General features: G+C 52.4%; 1 protein-coding gene across 1 annotated transcript; it reads left to right on the top strand.

Annotated features, from left to right (window-relative positions):
• Nucleotides 1-9,432: 9,432 nt before the first annotated feature.
• Nucleotides 9,433-14,764, top strand: LOC131395422 (ral guanine nucleotide dissociation stimulator-like). Its single transcript, XM_058527304.1, has 9 exons — nucleotides 9,433-9,634; nucleotides 10,002-10,105; nucleotides 10,596-10,665; nucleotides 12,195-12,263; nucleotides 12,687-12,761; nucleotides 13,360-13,392; nucleotides 13,736-13,857; nucleotides 14,059-14,159; nucleotides 14,466-14,764. Exons 1-9 carry the CDS (start codon nucleotides 9,437-9,439, stop codon nucleotides 14,588-14,590), a joined length of 897 nt encoding a protein of 298 aa, XP_058383287.1. The 5' UTR covers nucleotides 9,433-9,436; the 3' UTR covers nucleotides 14,591-14,764.
• The last annotated feature ends 1,031 nt before the right edge of the window (nucleotides 14,765-15,795 follow it).

Below are 15,795 nucleotides of genomic sequence, written 5' to 3'. Positions count from 1 at the left end.
GTGTGAGGCTGTCCCTCCCTATCTTGCACTTTGGAGGTTGTGATGCTGGAATGTCCTTGCCTGAGCTCTAACTGGCATGGGCCCTTTCTGAAACTTTCACATTATACCTGACATCGCCTCCTCTGATGCAGTTCATTTGCATCATTGCAAATGTTGTTCATGCAAATGGCTTGTTGACTCAGGCTTGGGACCCAATCTGGCCCAGAGCAGATGGTCCCTGGAACCTTGTTATCAATGGACATGGATGAAATCACAGTGTTTGGGGCTGCCAAATAAAGGAAATGTGCATACCTCACTAAGACTCTATACACTCATCCCGTGAAATTATATCCCTTGAGAGATGCATAAACACAGTCTTCTCCATTCTTCCTTTTTAGGCAGCTGAGAATGGCATGAAAGGAGACATAGTTTCATCTCTCCCCACCCCACCCAGCCTTACCTATGGAAATTTGTACAGTTAAAGCAGTGTTCCAATCTGAGCAGAAATTGCCTATGTGGTTCCTGTAAGAACTACTAGAGACTTGCTCTCTCTCCTAAAGGTGTAATTAGGGATGTCCTTGCCCAGCCATGAGAGCCAAATGAGGGAACTCTCCAATGTCCTCTGTTCACTGGGCAGGGCTTTATAGAGATCAACTCCCAGAGACATGTTGGGCAAAAGATGGGGGTTCCTGTTGATTTCCCCAATGGCAAAAACCAAAGCCAGAACATAGTGATAGTTTGTTTTTTTTTTTTTGAGGAAGATCAGCCCTGAGCTAACATCCACACCAATCCTCCTCTTTTTGCTGAGGAAGACCAACCCTGAGCTTACATCTATTGCCAATCCTCCTCCTCCCCCGACCGTTTTCCTCCCCAAAGCCCCAGTAGATAGCTGTATATCATAGTTGCACATCCTTCCAGTTGCTGTATGTGGGACGCCGCCTCAGACTGGCCAGACGAGCATGTACCTTGGTGCACGCCCGGGATCTGAACCCAGGCCGCCAGCTGAGGAGTGTGCGCACTTAATCGCTAAGCCACAGGGCCGGCCCCGCATGCTGAGAGTTCTTGAACTGAAATCTGTTGAGAGGAATAGAGATCCTTAGGGAAAAGACTCAAACCACGATTATCTTCAAATCCAACACAACCATTTAACTAAGGATGAATGCTCAGTCAACTCATTCTATCTGTGGCAACAGCTCTCCTGAAGCCTTAGAATTTAGAGCTAAATCAAATAACATCACTTGGGTTCTGGAACGTCCTTACTGAATTCCACACATATGGAGAAAAGTGATTAAGTTTATGAGGAAAATTTAATGAATGGAAAAGCAGATCACATTCAGAGTGCGTTTTGTAAATGGTTCTTTGGTTCAGGATCCAAAATGCTTGTTCATTTGAACACACCATCAAATGCTTCAGAGAACAGCAATAATAGCAACATGAGATTGGAGGTAGCCCTGGGGAGGAAGAGTAATTACAACTGAAGGCTCTTGGACAAGCAGAGAAGCACGGTGTCTGTGGGTTGAGAATGGTGCAGCAGAAGGCTGGCAATCACACTGCCTAAACTTCGGCCCCATGAAACTCGTGTATCTGCCACCATCAACAACCAGGGAGCTAGGAAGAGCTTCAGAGCTCCCATGAAGGGGGCATCATCATAGGCAGGAACATCTGGGAGAAGTATGAAGGAGTTAAAACTGAAAACACTTAGGCGTCTAAGGGACACAGCCTTGTACAGTTTAAAAACTGAAAATGTGATTACCAAAACTGACTCAAATAGAAAATAAAGAGAGAATATTATACAAATGTGGCCATGTGGTTTCAAGAGAACATCTGAGAAAAAAATTCCAAATATCCACCAGGCCTGGAAGAATTTACATGGGTGGTTGCCTGCACGCCAACTTGGCCAGGAACAAGGTCTCCTGAGCTGGTGTGAATGGAGAGCAGAAGGCAAGAAGAAAAGCATTCAGCCTTTCGTCCTGCAATGAGAACAAGCTCTCCCTCCACCATCCAGGTGCCTGAAGCTGCGGGGACACATGAGCTGAGCTTGACTTCTGCCCCCTGGAGAGTCAGGCTAGACCTTCCCTGACAACACACGTGTTATTATAAATAACATGTCAATACATTTGAACATTTAGATGAAATTCACAAATTGCCAGGAAAATGAAAGTTACCAAAACTGTCTCAAGAAGAAATGAGAAATCTGAATAGTCCCATATCTAAAGAAGAAACTGAATCCATAGTTTAAAACATTCCCACATTTCATCGTGGCCAACACCTCTGCTGGCAAATTCCACCAAACATTCAGGAGAGAAATAATACACATTGACTCTAGCTCTTCCACAGAACAGGAAAAATGGGAAAAACTTTTTTTTTTTTTTTATGAGGAGATCAGCCTTGTGCTAACATCTGCCAATCCTCCTCTTTTTTTGTTGTTGTTGCTAAGGAAGACTGGCCCTGGGCTAACATCTGTGCCCATCTTCCTCCACTTTATATGGGACGCCGCCACAGCATGGCTTGCCAAGCAGTGCGTCGGTGCGCACGCGGGATCGGAACCGGTGAACCCCGGGCCGCCGCAGTGCAGCACGCGCACTTAACCCCTTGCGCCACCCGGCTGGCCCCGGAAAAACTTTTTGATTCGTTTTATGAGCATAGCTTAACTTTGCTACAAAAATCTTACAAGGTCATTACAGGAAAGGAAATTTACAAGCCTCTTTTTTTTTTCTGGAACTAAACTCATGTATTCCTAAAAAAAATTAACCTTCCAAATCCAGCTATATTTTTGAAGGAGGCCACATCATGACCAAATTTGCTTTATGCATTGCAATTCAGTGTGCTACTTCCTGAAAAAGGAGAAATAATAATCTGGGTAACTGCGGTTATTATCTATTATATACATCATGTATAATCTACTATAAACAGAACTGGTCATGTTCTGTTTGTTGACCTGGGTGGTGTTAACACATGTGTACATTTTTTGATAACTTATCAATCTTTACACTTGGATTTCTGCTCTATTCTGATTGTATGTCATATTTCAACAAATATGTCTATTAAAAAGAGAAAATGAAAGCACAACAATGAATGAAAAACATAAAAGTTATCCAATTGAGAAGTACCCAGAGGACTAACCAGAGAGTTTGGGAAAAACAAACCGAAAGAGACCTAACAAGTAAAAATGCAGAGTTATTTAGAGTCAATACAAACCGGAAATTTACCTTATTGAAGGTGAAATTGCAGAGCTATACACATGTGCATGTGAGTATTCTATCATGTATACATACATGTATATGATATACATAGGTACATGCATTATATATATGTATGAGTGTTTGTGGACACACATGCACATATGCGTCTCTCTATATATAGAACTTAAAGGGGGTATATATATATGTGTATGTGTGTATTTATACATATACATACGGCTGCTCTGGAGAGGGAGGGAGGGACAGATGTTTACTGACCACCTACAAGGTTTCTCAAACTTAATTTTTCCAACATCTGAAATGTCATTTTTTTAAACTTAATATATGTTTCAATAATACATTTGTATTTTAATGTGTTATACCAGTATAATCTCAGCATTTTTAATTTGTTCATTAATGGCAGAATTCTCCAGCTTGTATGCATTCTCGATGCTGTGATGTAATAGGCTGGGTGCCGACAGCCTCCCTTTTGTATTCCAGAGGTTGTGTGAAACCTCAAGTTTGTGGTCTCTCTCTGGCCTGCGGATTCGGACCAAGTTTCTGCACGTGCTCACTAGCTGTCCTCCAAAATTCACTCTAACCACCACTGTTGGGAGCATACACAAGGAAGAAGCCCTAGGGTGGAGGCGTGTGTATGTGAGGCACGCAGAGCACTGGGGGTGCCTAAGGGCCAGCTGGGGAGATCCATGGGTGACGCATACCCCACAAGTCATGGGAGACTTCTTGATGGAGTGCTCAGTGCAGTTACAGGATCCACATCCTTTAAAGCCCTCTAAGAGTACCTATCTGCCAATGCCTCCAAGCTCTTCAACCCATCCAGACTCATATTTTTGTGCTCCAACAGAGGGCTGGAACTTCTCTTCGTGAAACCTGGACTTCCACAAAGGCCCTCTCCTCTGTGTGTCATGATATAAGACAGTGTTTTCAGGGGTTTCCATGCAGCAGCTGAAAGGAGCTTGAGCTGGTTCATGGGCCACTGCAGGGTCCAGAGCCGGGACTAGGTCTGTCTGCCTATCACCAGATGCATGGCTGGGTGAGACTCCCTCTGGGTCCCTTGGCATATGGTGCTGGATCACACTTCTCCCACAAAGGCACTTTTGTCTATGGATGGATGCCAAAGCATTGTTAGTGCAGGAGTAGAAAAACAGGAGGTGTCTTCTTCCACCATGATGCTGATATCACTCTCCTTCTTTGAATTACAGAGATTCAAATTTGACTCAGTTTTTCAGGAGCCTGCTATTTGCCTACAATTCTCTACAACCTCAGACCCTCCCAGACCCACTCTATGAAGGACATAGAAAGAATGTTCTCAGATCTCCTTACAAGGACCAGGCAAATAAAAGCCAACAAATTGGTTCTGGTCATTCTGCTGGGAACAGAGGGCAGTGGACGTCTCATACATTCTGGTTTGGAAGCAAGACTTCTTGTTCTCTGTGGATGAATAAACAACAAGAAAAGAAAGCCTGTGGTAGGTAAATACATGCTTGATTCATCTGAAAAGATCATCTCCTCCCCTTTGACATGAAGGTTAGTGTAGGGAGAGAGCACGGGTATTTTCCACTGTTCACCTTCTCCCTTAATATTCAGAACAGAGAATCAGTTTTATTTTGGGTGGCAATTCAACAAACTAAAAGATAAAATTCCTAACCCCTCTTGCAGATAAGAGTGACCAGACCAAATTCATGCCAATGATGTGTGACAAGAAGTATGGAGTGGGGGTTTTTGGAGGCTGCACAGATGGAACTGACATAGATGGGAGGTTCAGCATTAGACACATGTGACACCAGCCCACAGGTGTTGTAGGTATTATCTCATATACACCTGATGATGTTCCTAGAAAGCTGTTTTTAGCACCATCCCCATTGTGCAGGTTGGGAGACTGGGGAGATCTTGAGAGGCACAGTGGCTTTTCCACGACACAGAACTGGTAGGATAAAAGAGGTGTGACTTCAGCTCTGTCTCCTCAAAGCTGGCCACTGGTTCCACTCCCAAGGAGCTGTGGGGAGGGTGGTAACGGATATTTGTGTACAGTGATGGAGATGACATGGGCAAGGAGGGAGAGCAGCCAACAGCCTAGCGGGGGCTTTGGGTGGGTCTGATTGAAGGAAGGGGCCAAGTAATAGAACCTTGAAGAAGTGACCTCACTTCCTTGGTGACAGCCCCCAACAGAACTTAGAACTCTGGTTACCAGGCACCCACATTGTAACCACAGCCTCCTGTCCAGTTCATTTGAGTGGAGACACTCGACACAGCAGGATGTTCTCGTGTTGTCCCGTGACTTTCCGAGGCTCTGGCTCCCGGAAAGCCAAGAATGAGAGCATGTTAAGTCGCTTTAGACATTGGCTCAGCCCTCACCTCGAATGTCTGTGGCCTTTTGGCAGGAGGAACCATCAGGTAACAGCGTAGCCCAGGGCAGGCCACTCTAGGTCAGGCCACAACTGTGATCCCAAACGGACAGCCCCACACCCCTTGACCCTCATTGTGTGTGTGTGTGTGTGTGTGTGTGTGTGTATGTGGGAGGTGGAGTTAGAGAAGGTAGTATGAGGAGGAACCACCCTGAGCAGGAGCAGGTAGCTAAATGGTGGAGATCTGGTGGTGTGTCATGTTCATACTGAAGATCTTGGCTGCAGGAGAGGATGGTGAGTGCTGGAGAGCAAGCTCTTCTACCCACATGTGAATCCCAGGCCGTCGAGGTGTCATCACATTCCTTCCCTGATGGAGACTATGCAGATGCCCCTCTGTGCCTGAATTGTGGTGGGGTTTCCGTCTGTGGCAAAGTCCAGGCAGGCCCCTGATGCCTCCTGGCCTGACTTCTGGGCACTGTCACTGCAGAGCTGCACCCAAGTGATGGCTGAGGAGCTGGTAGATGGTTTCCAGTTCGCCATCTCCCTGGAGAGGACACAGGTGCACCAGTCCATCAATGAAGAGGGCTGGTCTGAGGTGAGTGTGGGTGCAGAGGGGTCTTCATACCCAGGACTCTGAGATGACCAAGGCACTACTAGAATGCAGACTCAAATCTGAGTATCCCCTGGAACCCCCCAGGGTTTTCTCATTAGAGTGCTCCACAGTCCCACTCCCAAATGAATCTGGACCTCCACTCCTTCCCACCAGCTACACAGGAGGGTAGAAAGTCACCTCAATCCTCTCGGTGGTTCACCATGATGTCATTGAGTGTATGTACCTCCTCCTCTCCCTCAGTGTGTGGATGAGTCCACCGTGAATTTAAATGAGGCCTGCAGGATGCGGGCCCTCCAGACAGGCATGATGGAGAAGCTGACAGAGTCCATTGCACCAGCTTTCCTGAGGAGGAACATCTCTAGCTTCACCACCTTCATGGTCAACTACTCGGCCTTAGACACATCCTACCAGGTCCTGGACCAGCTGTTTACTAGGTGAGTGGCCACTCCCTCCTCAGCACAGTGATGACTCTGTCCCCTGCCAGCTGTGTGTCCTGGGAGTGTCACCAAATCTCTCTGAGCCTCAGTTTGCTCCTCTGAAAAGTAGGGTGGGAGAGGATAAATTTCAAGGGGATCTTGCAGGAACTAATGGGATCAGCCATGGCGGGTGCTTACCTGGTGCCTGGCTCTGCAGAGAGGGCTGTGGACGTGCTGTGGTTGTTCATGGTGTTTATTTCTCTCTTCCCCGTGAAAAGTAGTCTGCCTCACCCATCTCTGAGATGCGGCCTTTCTGAGTTTGGAAAAGCACATGGAAACCACCCTGTCAAGGAGTTGGAGATTCCATCCAGCTGGTCCTGGTCCTTTTCCTTGGGGTAGCCAATCAAGGATCTCTGGGGCAGCAGAGAGGCCCTAGGCCCACTCAGGTGTCTGGGATGGTTCTGGGTGGACTACATTCATTCAACCATGTAGATTAAGCACCTACTGCATGCAGGACATTTGGAGATAGTCAACTCAGTGAAAGAAGGAGACACAATGCGTGGCCTCAATTTCCGTCTGAGAGTCAGACATTTACATTAGACATCATTCGCAGGTCTTGTCATCCACCGTCCATCCCAAGGGATGCCCTCATAGCCTCCTTTACATCTGGAGGCATCTCCCCTTATTCCAGCCAGGAGGGCAGAGCGCAGGACCACCTAAAAAAGTGAGTGGTCTTTGGGTCCAGAAGGACGGCCTCCTGTCTCTAAAGAACAAGCTGTGGGGGGAGAGATGGAGGCTGTGGCTGAGGGGAGCCTGTCAGAAGCCGCATCTCACGCATCTTTTGGTTCCCATGGGAAGGCAGAGGCCCGGTGGCTTCCACTCCAGGAGGACAGGAGTCAAAGAGCTATGGATGGGTGCCAGGACCCCTGGGAACCAGAGGGGTGGCTGGGCTGAGTTCTCCCCTAGAAACCCATTCCCACCACAGACCCATTTGAATCTGCCTCCCCTTCTCCACATCTACCTCTTCTGACCACTGTCTCCAGGCCCAGAACAGGAGGTGTGTGAGCAACCTGGTCACAAATCTGTCTCAGTGCTCAATCCAGTTGCACAAGTGCATGGAGGGCTGGGGTGGGCTGTGTCCCAGACCTTCAGGAGAAGAGTGTCAGTGGGAAGAGAGTCACAACAGACTCTGTGTCAACCTGCTGGATAAGCAGGCCTGCCACCGCCAGGACAGCCTCACAGGGGTCAGGGCTGCCATGTGGCTCTCACCTGGATGGAGAGGGGCAGGCATAGGGCCCAGTCCCAAGCCAGGGTGCCCTGGGTGAGAAGTGTGGAGGGAAAGGCCAGGCCTCTGACTCTGTCGCCCGATTGCCTCCCCCAGTGCCATCTCTTCTCTGGTGGGAACCTGCCTGGACCCAGGGCAGGATTTCTGGGAGCTCCTGCACTATCCCTGCTTCAGCATGAAGCTGGCCTCTCTGCATCTCAGCTTGCCTGGCTCGGGGCTGCAGGGCCACGCCTACCTTCTCCAGGTCCAGCTGGAGCATCCACGGCCCATTGAGGCAGAGCTGGAAGGTGAGGCAACTGCAGTCTGGGAAGACAATTTGCAGAGTGTTCAGAGGCTTGGTTCACTTCAAGGCAGTGGGGTCTTTCCTGGCTTTCACAGGCACAGGGGAAGTCAGCTACTTGAGTGACACTGTTTCTTTCTCCTGCTGCAGTACCATCTCCAGAGCTCCCTCCAGCTCCAGCGCCAGAACAAGGGCCGGCTCCACGGCTAGATCCAGCTCCAGCTCTAGTTCCACCACCTGTGCTAGAGCTGGAGCCAGTGTCACTTCCATCAGTCCCTCCAGGGCCAGAGCCACCACCAACCTCAGCTCCAGCCCCAGTGCCAGCTCCTGAGCTGGAGCCAGCTGGACCATTGGCTCCAGGGAGAATCCTCGCTCCACCTGGAGAGATAACAGCAGAGCCAGATCCAGCCCCGGAGCCCGCCTGCCCCTGGGACGTGACCACCAAGAAGCTGCTGAGGGAGGAGAAGCCTGACGTCTTGGAGTTCCCTCCCCGGCTGGTGGCAGAGCAGTTGACACTGATGGATGTGGTGAGCAGCGGGGCTCTCAGGGCAGGTGGGGCTGGCCTTCCCTGTGCCATCAGCTGCCCCAGACCTGCCATTTCCTGATCCAGGATCCCATGATCTCGGTCCAACCTCTTGCTTCCCGACTTACCCTCATGTGACCTGAGCAGTCCTCTTAACTCTCGAGCCTTTGCTGTCCTCATGTGGACGGGAGAGATGGACACTGAGAGCATCTGCCATGCAGAGTGGCTGTGCAGATGGATGAGGTGGAGCAGAGAGGAAGTTGGGCAGGGTCTGCTCTTTGGTGGGGGTGGGGAGCTCACTGAAGTGCTATCAGGTCCTCGGGTAGAATACTCATTTGCCCGAGAGGCGTCAAGAGCCTCAACACTTATTGGGCACCTCATATGTCCATGACTACGTGGCCGACAAACAAAGCCCGTGGTTGTTGCTGCCTTGGGGGAATGTGCATCTGAAAGAGGAGTCAGACCCCAGGATAATCAGAATGGTTGGAAGATGCCCCTTGAGATGGTCAAGCAGGAGCCGAGTTCTGGTGTTTGGAGGAAGTGAGACTGGGCTGGGAGCAAATGTCACTATCCCGCGCCATAGTATCGGGTCCTGGGTCATCCTGAGCTGGGTGCCCTCAGGGGACACAGGCAACACCCAGGGACTCCCACAAGCCTCAGGCCACATTCTCAGCTTCCTGAGCTCCAGCTATCACCACTGACCCAGCCTGGGACTGGGGGCTGTGGACACTGAGCTGGGCTGTGGCAGGGCTGGGTAACACTCCCTGTCCTCCCCAGCATCTGTTCAAGAAAGTGATGCCCCGCCACTTCCTGGACTCCATCTGGTCCCAGTGGGACAACAGGGCCAATGAGTTCCTGGCACCCACCATACATGCCACCATGACCCACTTTGTCAGAGTGGTCAAATGTGTCATCACCACCTGCCTCGGGGACCCGACCATGACAGCCCAGGACAGGGCCAGGTTGGTGGAGCTCTGGATCCAGGTGGCCAAGGTAAGATGTGGGAGGCCCTGGGAGCCCCTCTCTGGAGTCGTGGGAACTGCCCCTTCTCCTTTTCCAGCTCTCAGGATTGAAGATTGTGGTCTGAGCCTTTGCACAATCCTTAGGCCCCTCTTGCCAATGTCTCAATGACCGGACTCCTGGTCCCAATGGTGGGAGGCTCACCCCTTCCTGGGCTCCTTCCTTGGCTTGAGCTAAAATCCTCCTCCCTGGGAGTGTTCCTCATCAGGGTCTAGCTGTGCTCTTCCCAGGTTTCCAGAGCTTCTGTGTCATCCAGGACAGGGGACGTCCATGAGGTGACAGAAGCCAGAGGAAGCAGGGCTCAAGCTCCCCTCACAGCTCATTGCTTTCCCCTCCCCAGGAGTGCAAAGGCCTGAGGAACCTTTCATCACTTCATGCCATCCTCTGGGCTCTGCAGAGCCCCTCCATCCAGCGTTTAAAGGAGACGTGGAGACGGGTGTCCAGGTGCGTAGGCCTCTCTCCATGCGTCACCACCTGGGTGAACCAGACACTCCCCACAGGGCTGCCCCTGCCCTTCAGTAAGCTGGGACCTCCTGGGAGACAGTGAACCCTGGGGACAGGGTCTGACCTGGTTGGGAGGCATGGAGTCTTTCTGGAAACTTAGGCCAGTGGTTCTGCTTTAGGAATCAGTTTCCCTAAGTGCCAGAACCTGGCTCGAACTAAATTGAACGTTTTCAAGGGTTTGCTTTGCAGCAACAGAACTCTCTGTCCTCCTGAAATCAAGACTGTTTAAAACAGATTTGTTCAGTAGATAAGAGAACGAAGGCCCCAGGTGACAACAGGAGAGCTCCCTCCCCAGTCCCAGAGACCTCAGGGCTCAGAGGACACATTGAAAACGCTCATCCAGGCTGTCTGGATAATTCTGGGTTTTCAAACAAAAGGGATTCACCCTTAAACCACCCCACAGTGTTTCTTTCCTTTTTTCCCTCCTCAGGAGGAACTGCCAAAAATTTAAAACCTTGTGCAAAACGGACCAGCGGGAGAGCAGGAAGCTGCTCATGGAGGTGCGTGGAGGCTCGAGATCTGGAAGGAGGGGAGGTGAGGGGGGAGGAGGGACCAGGCAGAGTGTGCTTTGGTTAGTTTTTCCCTGAAAGTTTCTCTGAGACATAACGGTCTGTCTTGTCCATATTGACAGGAAGCAGGTGGTGTGAGCTGCAGGGGCAGGTGGGGACTGTTTGGGGCAGGAGGCCTTGGTCATGGGATAGAGTGGTGTTGGTTGGACTGTTCCAGGAGGTGAGGAACCGGCAGAATGAGCAGGTGTCTAGCTTCCATGCGGGCCCATCAGCTGGCTCTCATCTTCCTCCAGTCTGGCGGGTGGATGGAGTGGGTGGGGGTTCCTTTCCTCCTAAAGCAGCCCGGTCTGTCCTCAGGAAGCCAGGTCCCTGCTGCTCCTTCTATCTGTACTGCACCTCGCAGGGAAGGGCACCCTGCCTGCCCCAGGGACGGGCACTGTGTGGTCACACAGGCCAGGTGGACACAGGGGCTGCCCAGCCTTGGAACGAATGGTGGATCTGGCACAGCACTGTGTGCTCTCTGGGACTCTGCACTCTATCCCGATAGTGGTTACTGCTGAAAACTCAGTGAGAGTCTCCCCAGGTGCCTTGTTGACAAGGATACACCCCAGATGGCAATGAGAATTATCGGGGAACCTACAGATTCTTAATGGACTTTCCTGGCAGGACATTAGAAGGTTCCAAGTAAAAAAGGATGCAAATGTCACCATCACCCAGCGCCCTGGTCACCCCCTACACTGTCACTCAGATGTGGCACAAGGGGGTCCCCTTCCTGAGTGAATGAAGGAGTAGTTCTGTGCAGGGACCATCCTGAGGGGATCCTAGGGAGCTGAGGCCTTTGGCATGGCCTCAGGTCCAGCCGGAGTCAGAAAACCCCAGGGGTTGGGACAGGCAGAAGCCAGTTGGATATGTCCCCTGAGAGACCTTGTGCCTCCCGATCCATGGCTCAGGCTGACTGAGGGCCTCAACACACCCCGAGAGTCCAGAGGACAGGACATTGGTCCGAGGTGTGTCTGGAGGAGGAGTGAAGGCCAGGGGCCAGGGCCTCTGGCTGGGAGTGGGAGCGGTCTCTCCTCTGTGGGCCCCTCAGCAAGTCACCACCCCTCTGTGGGCCTCGGTCTCCTCATCTGGGATATGGAGCGAGATGATCTGTGGTGCAGGCCTCACAGAGGTGATGAGGTACTAGGGGGAGAGGAATGTGCAGGAGCTTTGTGCTCCTCCTCCTCGAGGGGGGAGGGGACAGCACTGGTGACAGTCAGATGACACTGAGTCCTCAGGGGACCCTGGGAGGCATGGGAGTCCTCCTCACACTTTCTTGATGAGGAGAGAGGCTTAGGGGCCTGGGCAGGCCTGAGGGCACAGAGGAGGGAGTGTTGGAGCTGGGAGTGATCTAGAATCAGATCACTCTGGAATGGGAGCCGCCATAGACATCAGATGTCCAGGGTCCAGGATCAGGGGCCTGGGAGACACGGGGAAGGTAGCATGGCCTCCCTGAGCTGAGCCTGTCCTTGACCCTGCAGGAGGTGAACTCTGTGTGGGCCACCCTGCAGATGGACCCCCAGGGAGCCCAGGAGAGGCAGCAGCAGCAGGTGAGGGGGCCTGAGGGGGAGGGTCCAGGTGTCAGAGGCGGGGGTCTCCCCCCTCACGGCTGGAGGGCTCCCCAAGAGAGGGGTCCCTCCTCCTCCAGCCCAGCTCCTGGAGCCCCAGAGCCTGAAATGCCTGCACTGGAAGTGACCAGGAGGAGGCCTGGAATGGCTGGGCGCAAGATGGATTTGCGGGGGGAGTGGCAGGGACCGGACACCCTGGGATTTGCCAAAAGCCGCCCCTGGTAGCTGACGGGGGACGTTGGGTGGTCCTGGAGGGTGCAACAGGGGGGAGGCTGCTGAGGGTCCTAGGCTGCTCTCTGTGGGAGTCTGTGGTGGGCAGGAGGCTGGGGTGAAGGGATTTGGGGGAGGATCCATGGGGGCACCTGAGAGCTGGGACTCATCACCACTCCCACCCTGATTTCACAGGGTGTCGTCCCCTTCCTGGGCACGTTCCTCAATCACCTGAAACTGCTGGACATTGGGATGGAGGATGATCTACAAGTGAGTGAGCCTGGAGGTGGGGCCAGGGAGCAGGATCCTGTGGTTTGGGAGGCGAGAGCATTGCACTGGGCCCTGAGCTCTCTGTACCTGGCAAACCTCCTCTCATGAGAGCCTCATGGCCACCCCTGGGAGCTAGGGAGTCAGAGTCAGGCCCGTCTTAGCGATGCGTGAATGGAGGCTCCGCGTAAGCCCCCCACCAGCTTCTCAGGACTGGGGAAGCTCAGAGCTGCCTGCCTGCAGAGCTGCAGGAGGCTATGTCTGAGCTGGACTCAGCCTCCCCCTTGGGCCCTGCCCCTGGGGGAGAGCCATCAGCCCCTGCAAGTCAGGAAGCACATCTGTGGTCCAGCTGTCCCTTCTTGCCTGAGGCCTCAGTCTTCCCGTCTGTCATCAGAAATGGGTGGGCTACAAGGTCTCTGGCCTCAGCTCCCCTGTCCCTCCTGCTCTTGAGCCCAGAGCCTGGCCCAGTGTCAAGTTCTCTTTGTGGAAGGTCTGCCCTCTGCTGGGCACTGACAGTCCTGCAGCCTGAGAAGGGATGGGGTGGGGCTGGTTATGGGCTTAGGGGGCGGTTACTGATGGACATTGGCTGTCTCCCTTCCAGGGAAATCTGGTGAACTTCCAGAAATGGCGTGAGGTGAGCAGCTGTGGGGAGGGTGGGGAAGTGGAAATCACAGACCTCCCGTGGCAAGAGGTTACGTGTCCTCATCCCTCGGGTCTTACATTTGTTGGGACAGTTAGATGCCACAAAGCTGGGGATCCCATCACGTTGGCGGGTGTGGGAGGGGCTGGCATCAAGGACACCTTCCTGGATGAGGAACTAATTCAAGGCAACTGTGAGGACAGGCAAGTCCTGAATGGAGTGGGAAGGAAGGAGGGTTCCCATGTGAGCACAGACCCCAGACCAGATCCTCATTCCCCACCATTCCCTGGCAGGGTTCCCCACCCGGGGCCTGTCTGCATCCTGTCCTTCCTCCCAGAAATACAAAGTCATTAGGAAGATCCAGCTGCTCCAGCAGGCTGCAAGTGAATATGACCTGAATCCCGAGGAGCGATTTGGGGCCTGGTTCCAGGCCATGGAGCCCCTCAGTGTTGATGAGAGGTGAGGGACACAGGAGTTGGGTGAGGGCAGGCCAGACTCTCTCGACCGGCCGGCTGCAGAGCGTGCAGCCTGGCTCCCTGATCAGCCCCAGACCTCATTGGGTGGTGACCCATAGGGCACCGGGACTCAGCTGCTGGCAGGCTCTGGGAGGGACACCACAGATGCGGCTCCTGGTAGCTCACAGGCCACTCTGTCCTGTAGCTACTGCCTCTCCTGCCGGCTGGAGCCTGCACACCAGAAGGCGAGCAAAGTGTGGCTCTTCAGGAGAAAGAGGAACCGGACATCCTCCAGTTCAGGGCCGAGTGAGTGTCAGGAGCAGCAGCGACTGAATCCAGGCGCTCAGTACAGCTTCGGGCTAAGCATGGGCCTGGATCCCAGCTCCAGTGCTGACCAGGCCTGGGACAGGCCACTCCCCTCTCCTCTCTGGGACTCGGTTGCCTCCTCTTAAATGGGTGATGCTAAATGATGCCTCCCCCATAAGGGACAAACGGGGTGCTGTTGATGGACTGAGCACTCGGCACAGGGTTTGGATAAGAGTGAAGGGGGGCAGGGAGGTGTGCCGTGAATCTCAGGGAGGCACCCCAAAATAGTCTGTTTCTTCTCTTCAGCCACCGTGCCCTTGGCAAGGAGCCATAACCCTCTGGAGACCACAAGTTCAGCTCCTCCTGAGCAGCAGGGCCACTGGGACCCTCAGGGTGCACCGGGTCAGCTCTTCCCCCCCCACCCCAAGTGAAAGAGGACATCTGAAGACTTTCCTTGGTTTCCCCTAAAGCCCCAGACAGAGGGCACGACCCCCCTCCAAGTCCCTGACATCTCCACCCCAGGGACTGTTTATCCATTGAGGAGGAGCATTAGTATATGTTTAAGAGTAAATATCAGATTTGAATGTTTCAGTAAGTTCTGTTTCTGTCACAGCCTGGGTGTTGTGGTGTTGTTCTTTCACTTCTTATGCTCATGTAAATGAGACACAGAATCTCACATTCCGCCTTGAATTAAGAACTCATGTATGGTCAGAGCTTATAGTATGTGGGAGAAGGGAGGACGGCCAGTCCCCTCCCTGGCTACTGAATGACACTCTCAAGTCCCCCTTCCTCAGAGGACAGGTGGATTTCAGTGTGGTTCACCTGGGCCAGGAGCAGAGACAGCCCCTCAGATCTCCCTGGATGTAGAGGTTGGAGGGACTTTCCCAGGCAGAGCAACAACCACTGAAATGTAGATGTCTTACAAATACCACTTGCCAGGACCATGTCATACCCCAGGGCAGCGGCTGTCTTTCTACAGCTTTCCAGGAAGAAGGAATGTTTTCTGCTTCTCCCATTGAGGTTTCTTTTGACCAAATATTGGAAGTTACCGTTTTCTAATCAGTCTCTGGATTTGCATCAACACTAAATGAGGAAAAAATGTAAAAAGATAAAAGTTTGCATGTGGAAAAGACAAGGCCAGAGGAAGACCATGTGCTGATGGGATAAGGGCCGACAGGACATCCCCATCAGGCCGCCTCTAGGGCTCCCTGTTCACCCTTCGCCTAGATTGGAATCCTCCTGGGATCCTGGCCCATGCCATGGAAGTCCTTTTCCCACTTGTTTCATATCCAGAGGAAAAGATTCATGATGCAGCTTTTAAACCTACAACAGGACTTTCTTCCATAAACCTCACCACTCCCTGTGAACTAGGATTTCCAGCATCCCCGCACTTCCTTATATGATTCTTTTTGGGCAGAAATTCCCTAGAAGGCCCCCAGCCTCTCTGTCAGGTACATCGTGGCCATTCCTCCCTGGCTGGGCCTGATGGATCAGGGGTGAGCTCTGGTTTGCCAAGATAATAGACCTTAATCCTGGCCACTGAATGACCCACACTGTCCATTGCTGCCTAGGGTGACATCTGGGACCCTGGTGTTCTGAGGTCCATGGTCTCAGACAATCACTAGTTTACACACTC

The sequence above is a fragment of the Diceros bicornis genome, chromosome 31, assembly GCF_020826845.1.
Source record: "Diceros bicornis minor isolate mBicDic1 chromosome 31, mDicBic1.mat.cur, whole genome shotgun sequence".
Lineage (NCBI taxonomy): Eukaryota > Metazoa > Chordata > Mammalia > Perissodactyla > Rhinocerotidae > Diceros > Diceros bicornis.
This window is presented reverse-complemented; position numbering and strand designations above follow the sequence as displayed.

Excerpts from the sequence above, each read along its gene's own strand:
- LOC131395422 (XM_058527304.1), top strand. The coding sequence starts at position 9,437 with ATGCCCCGCCACTTCCTGGACTCCATCTGGTCCCAGTGGGACAACAGG. Across the intron at positions 10,666-12,194 it reads GCAGGAAGCTGCTCATGGAG|GAGGTGAACTCTGTGTGGGC; the intron begins GTGCGTGGAGGC and ends TTGACCCTGCAG. Across the intron at positions 12,762-13,359 it reads GGATGGAGGATGATCTACAA|GGAAATCTGGTGAACTTCCA; the intron begins GTGAGTGAGCCT and ends TCTCCCTTCCAG.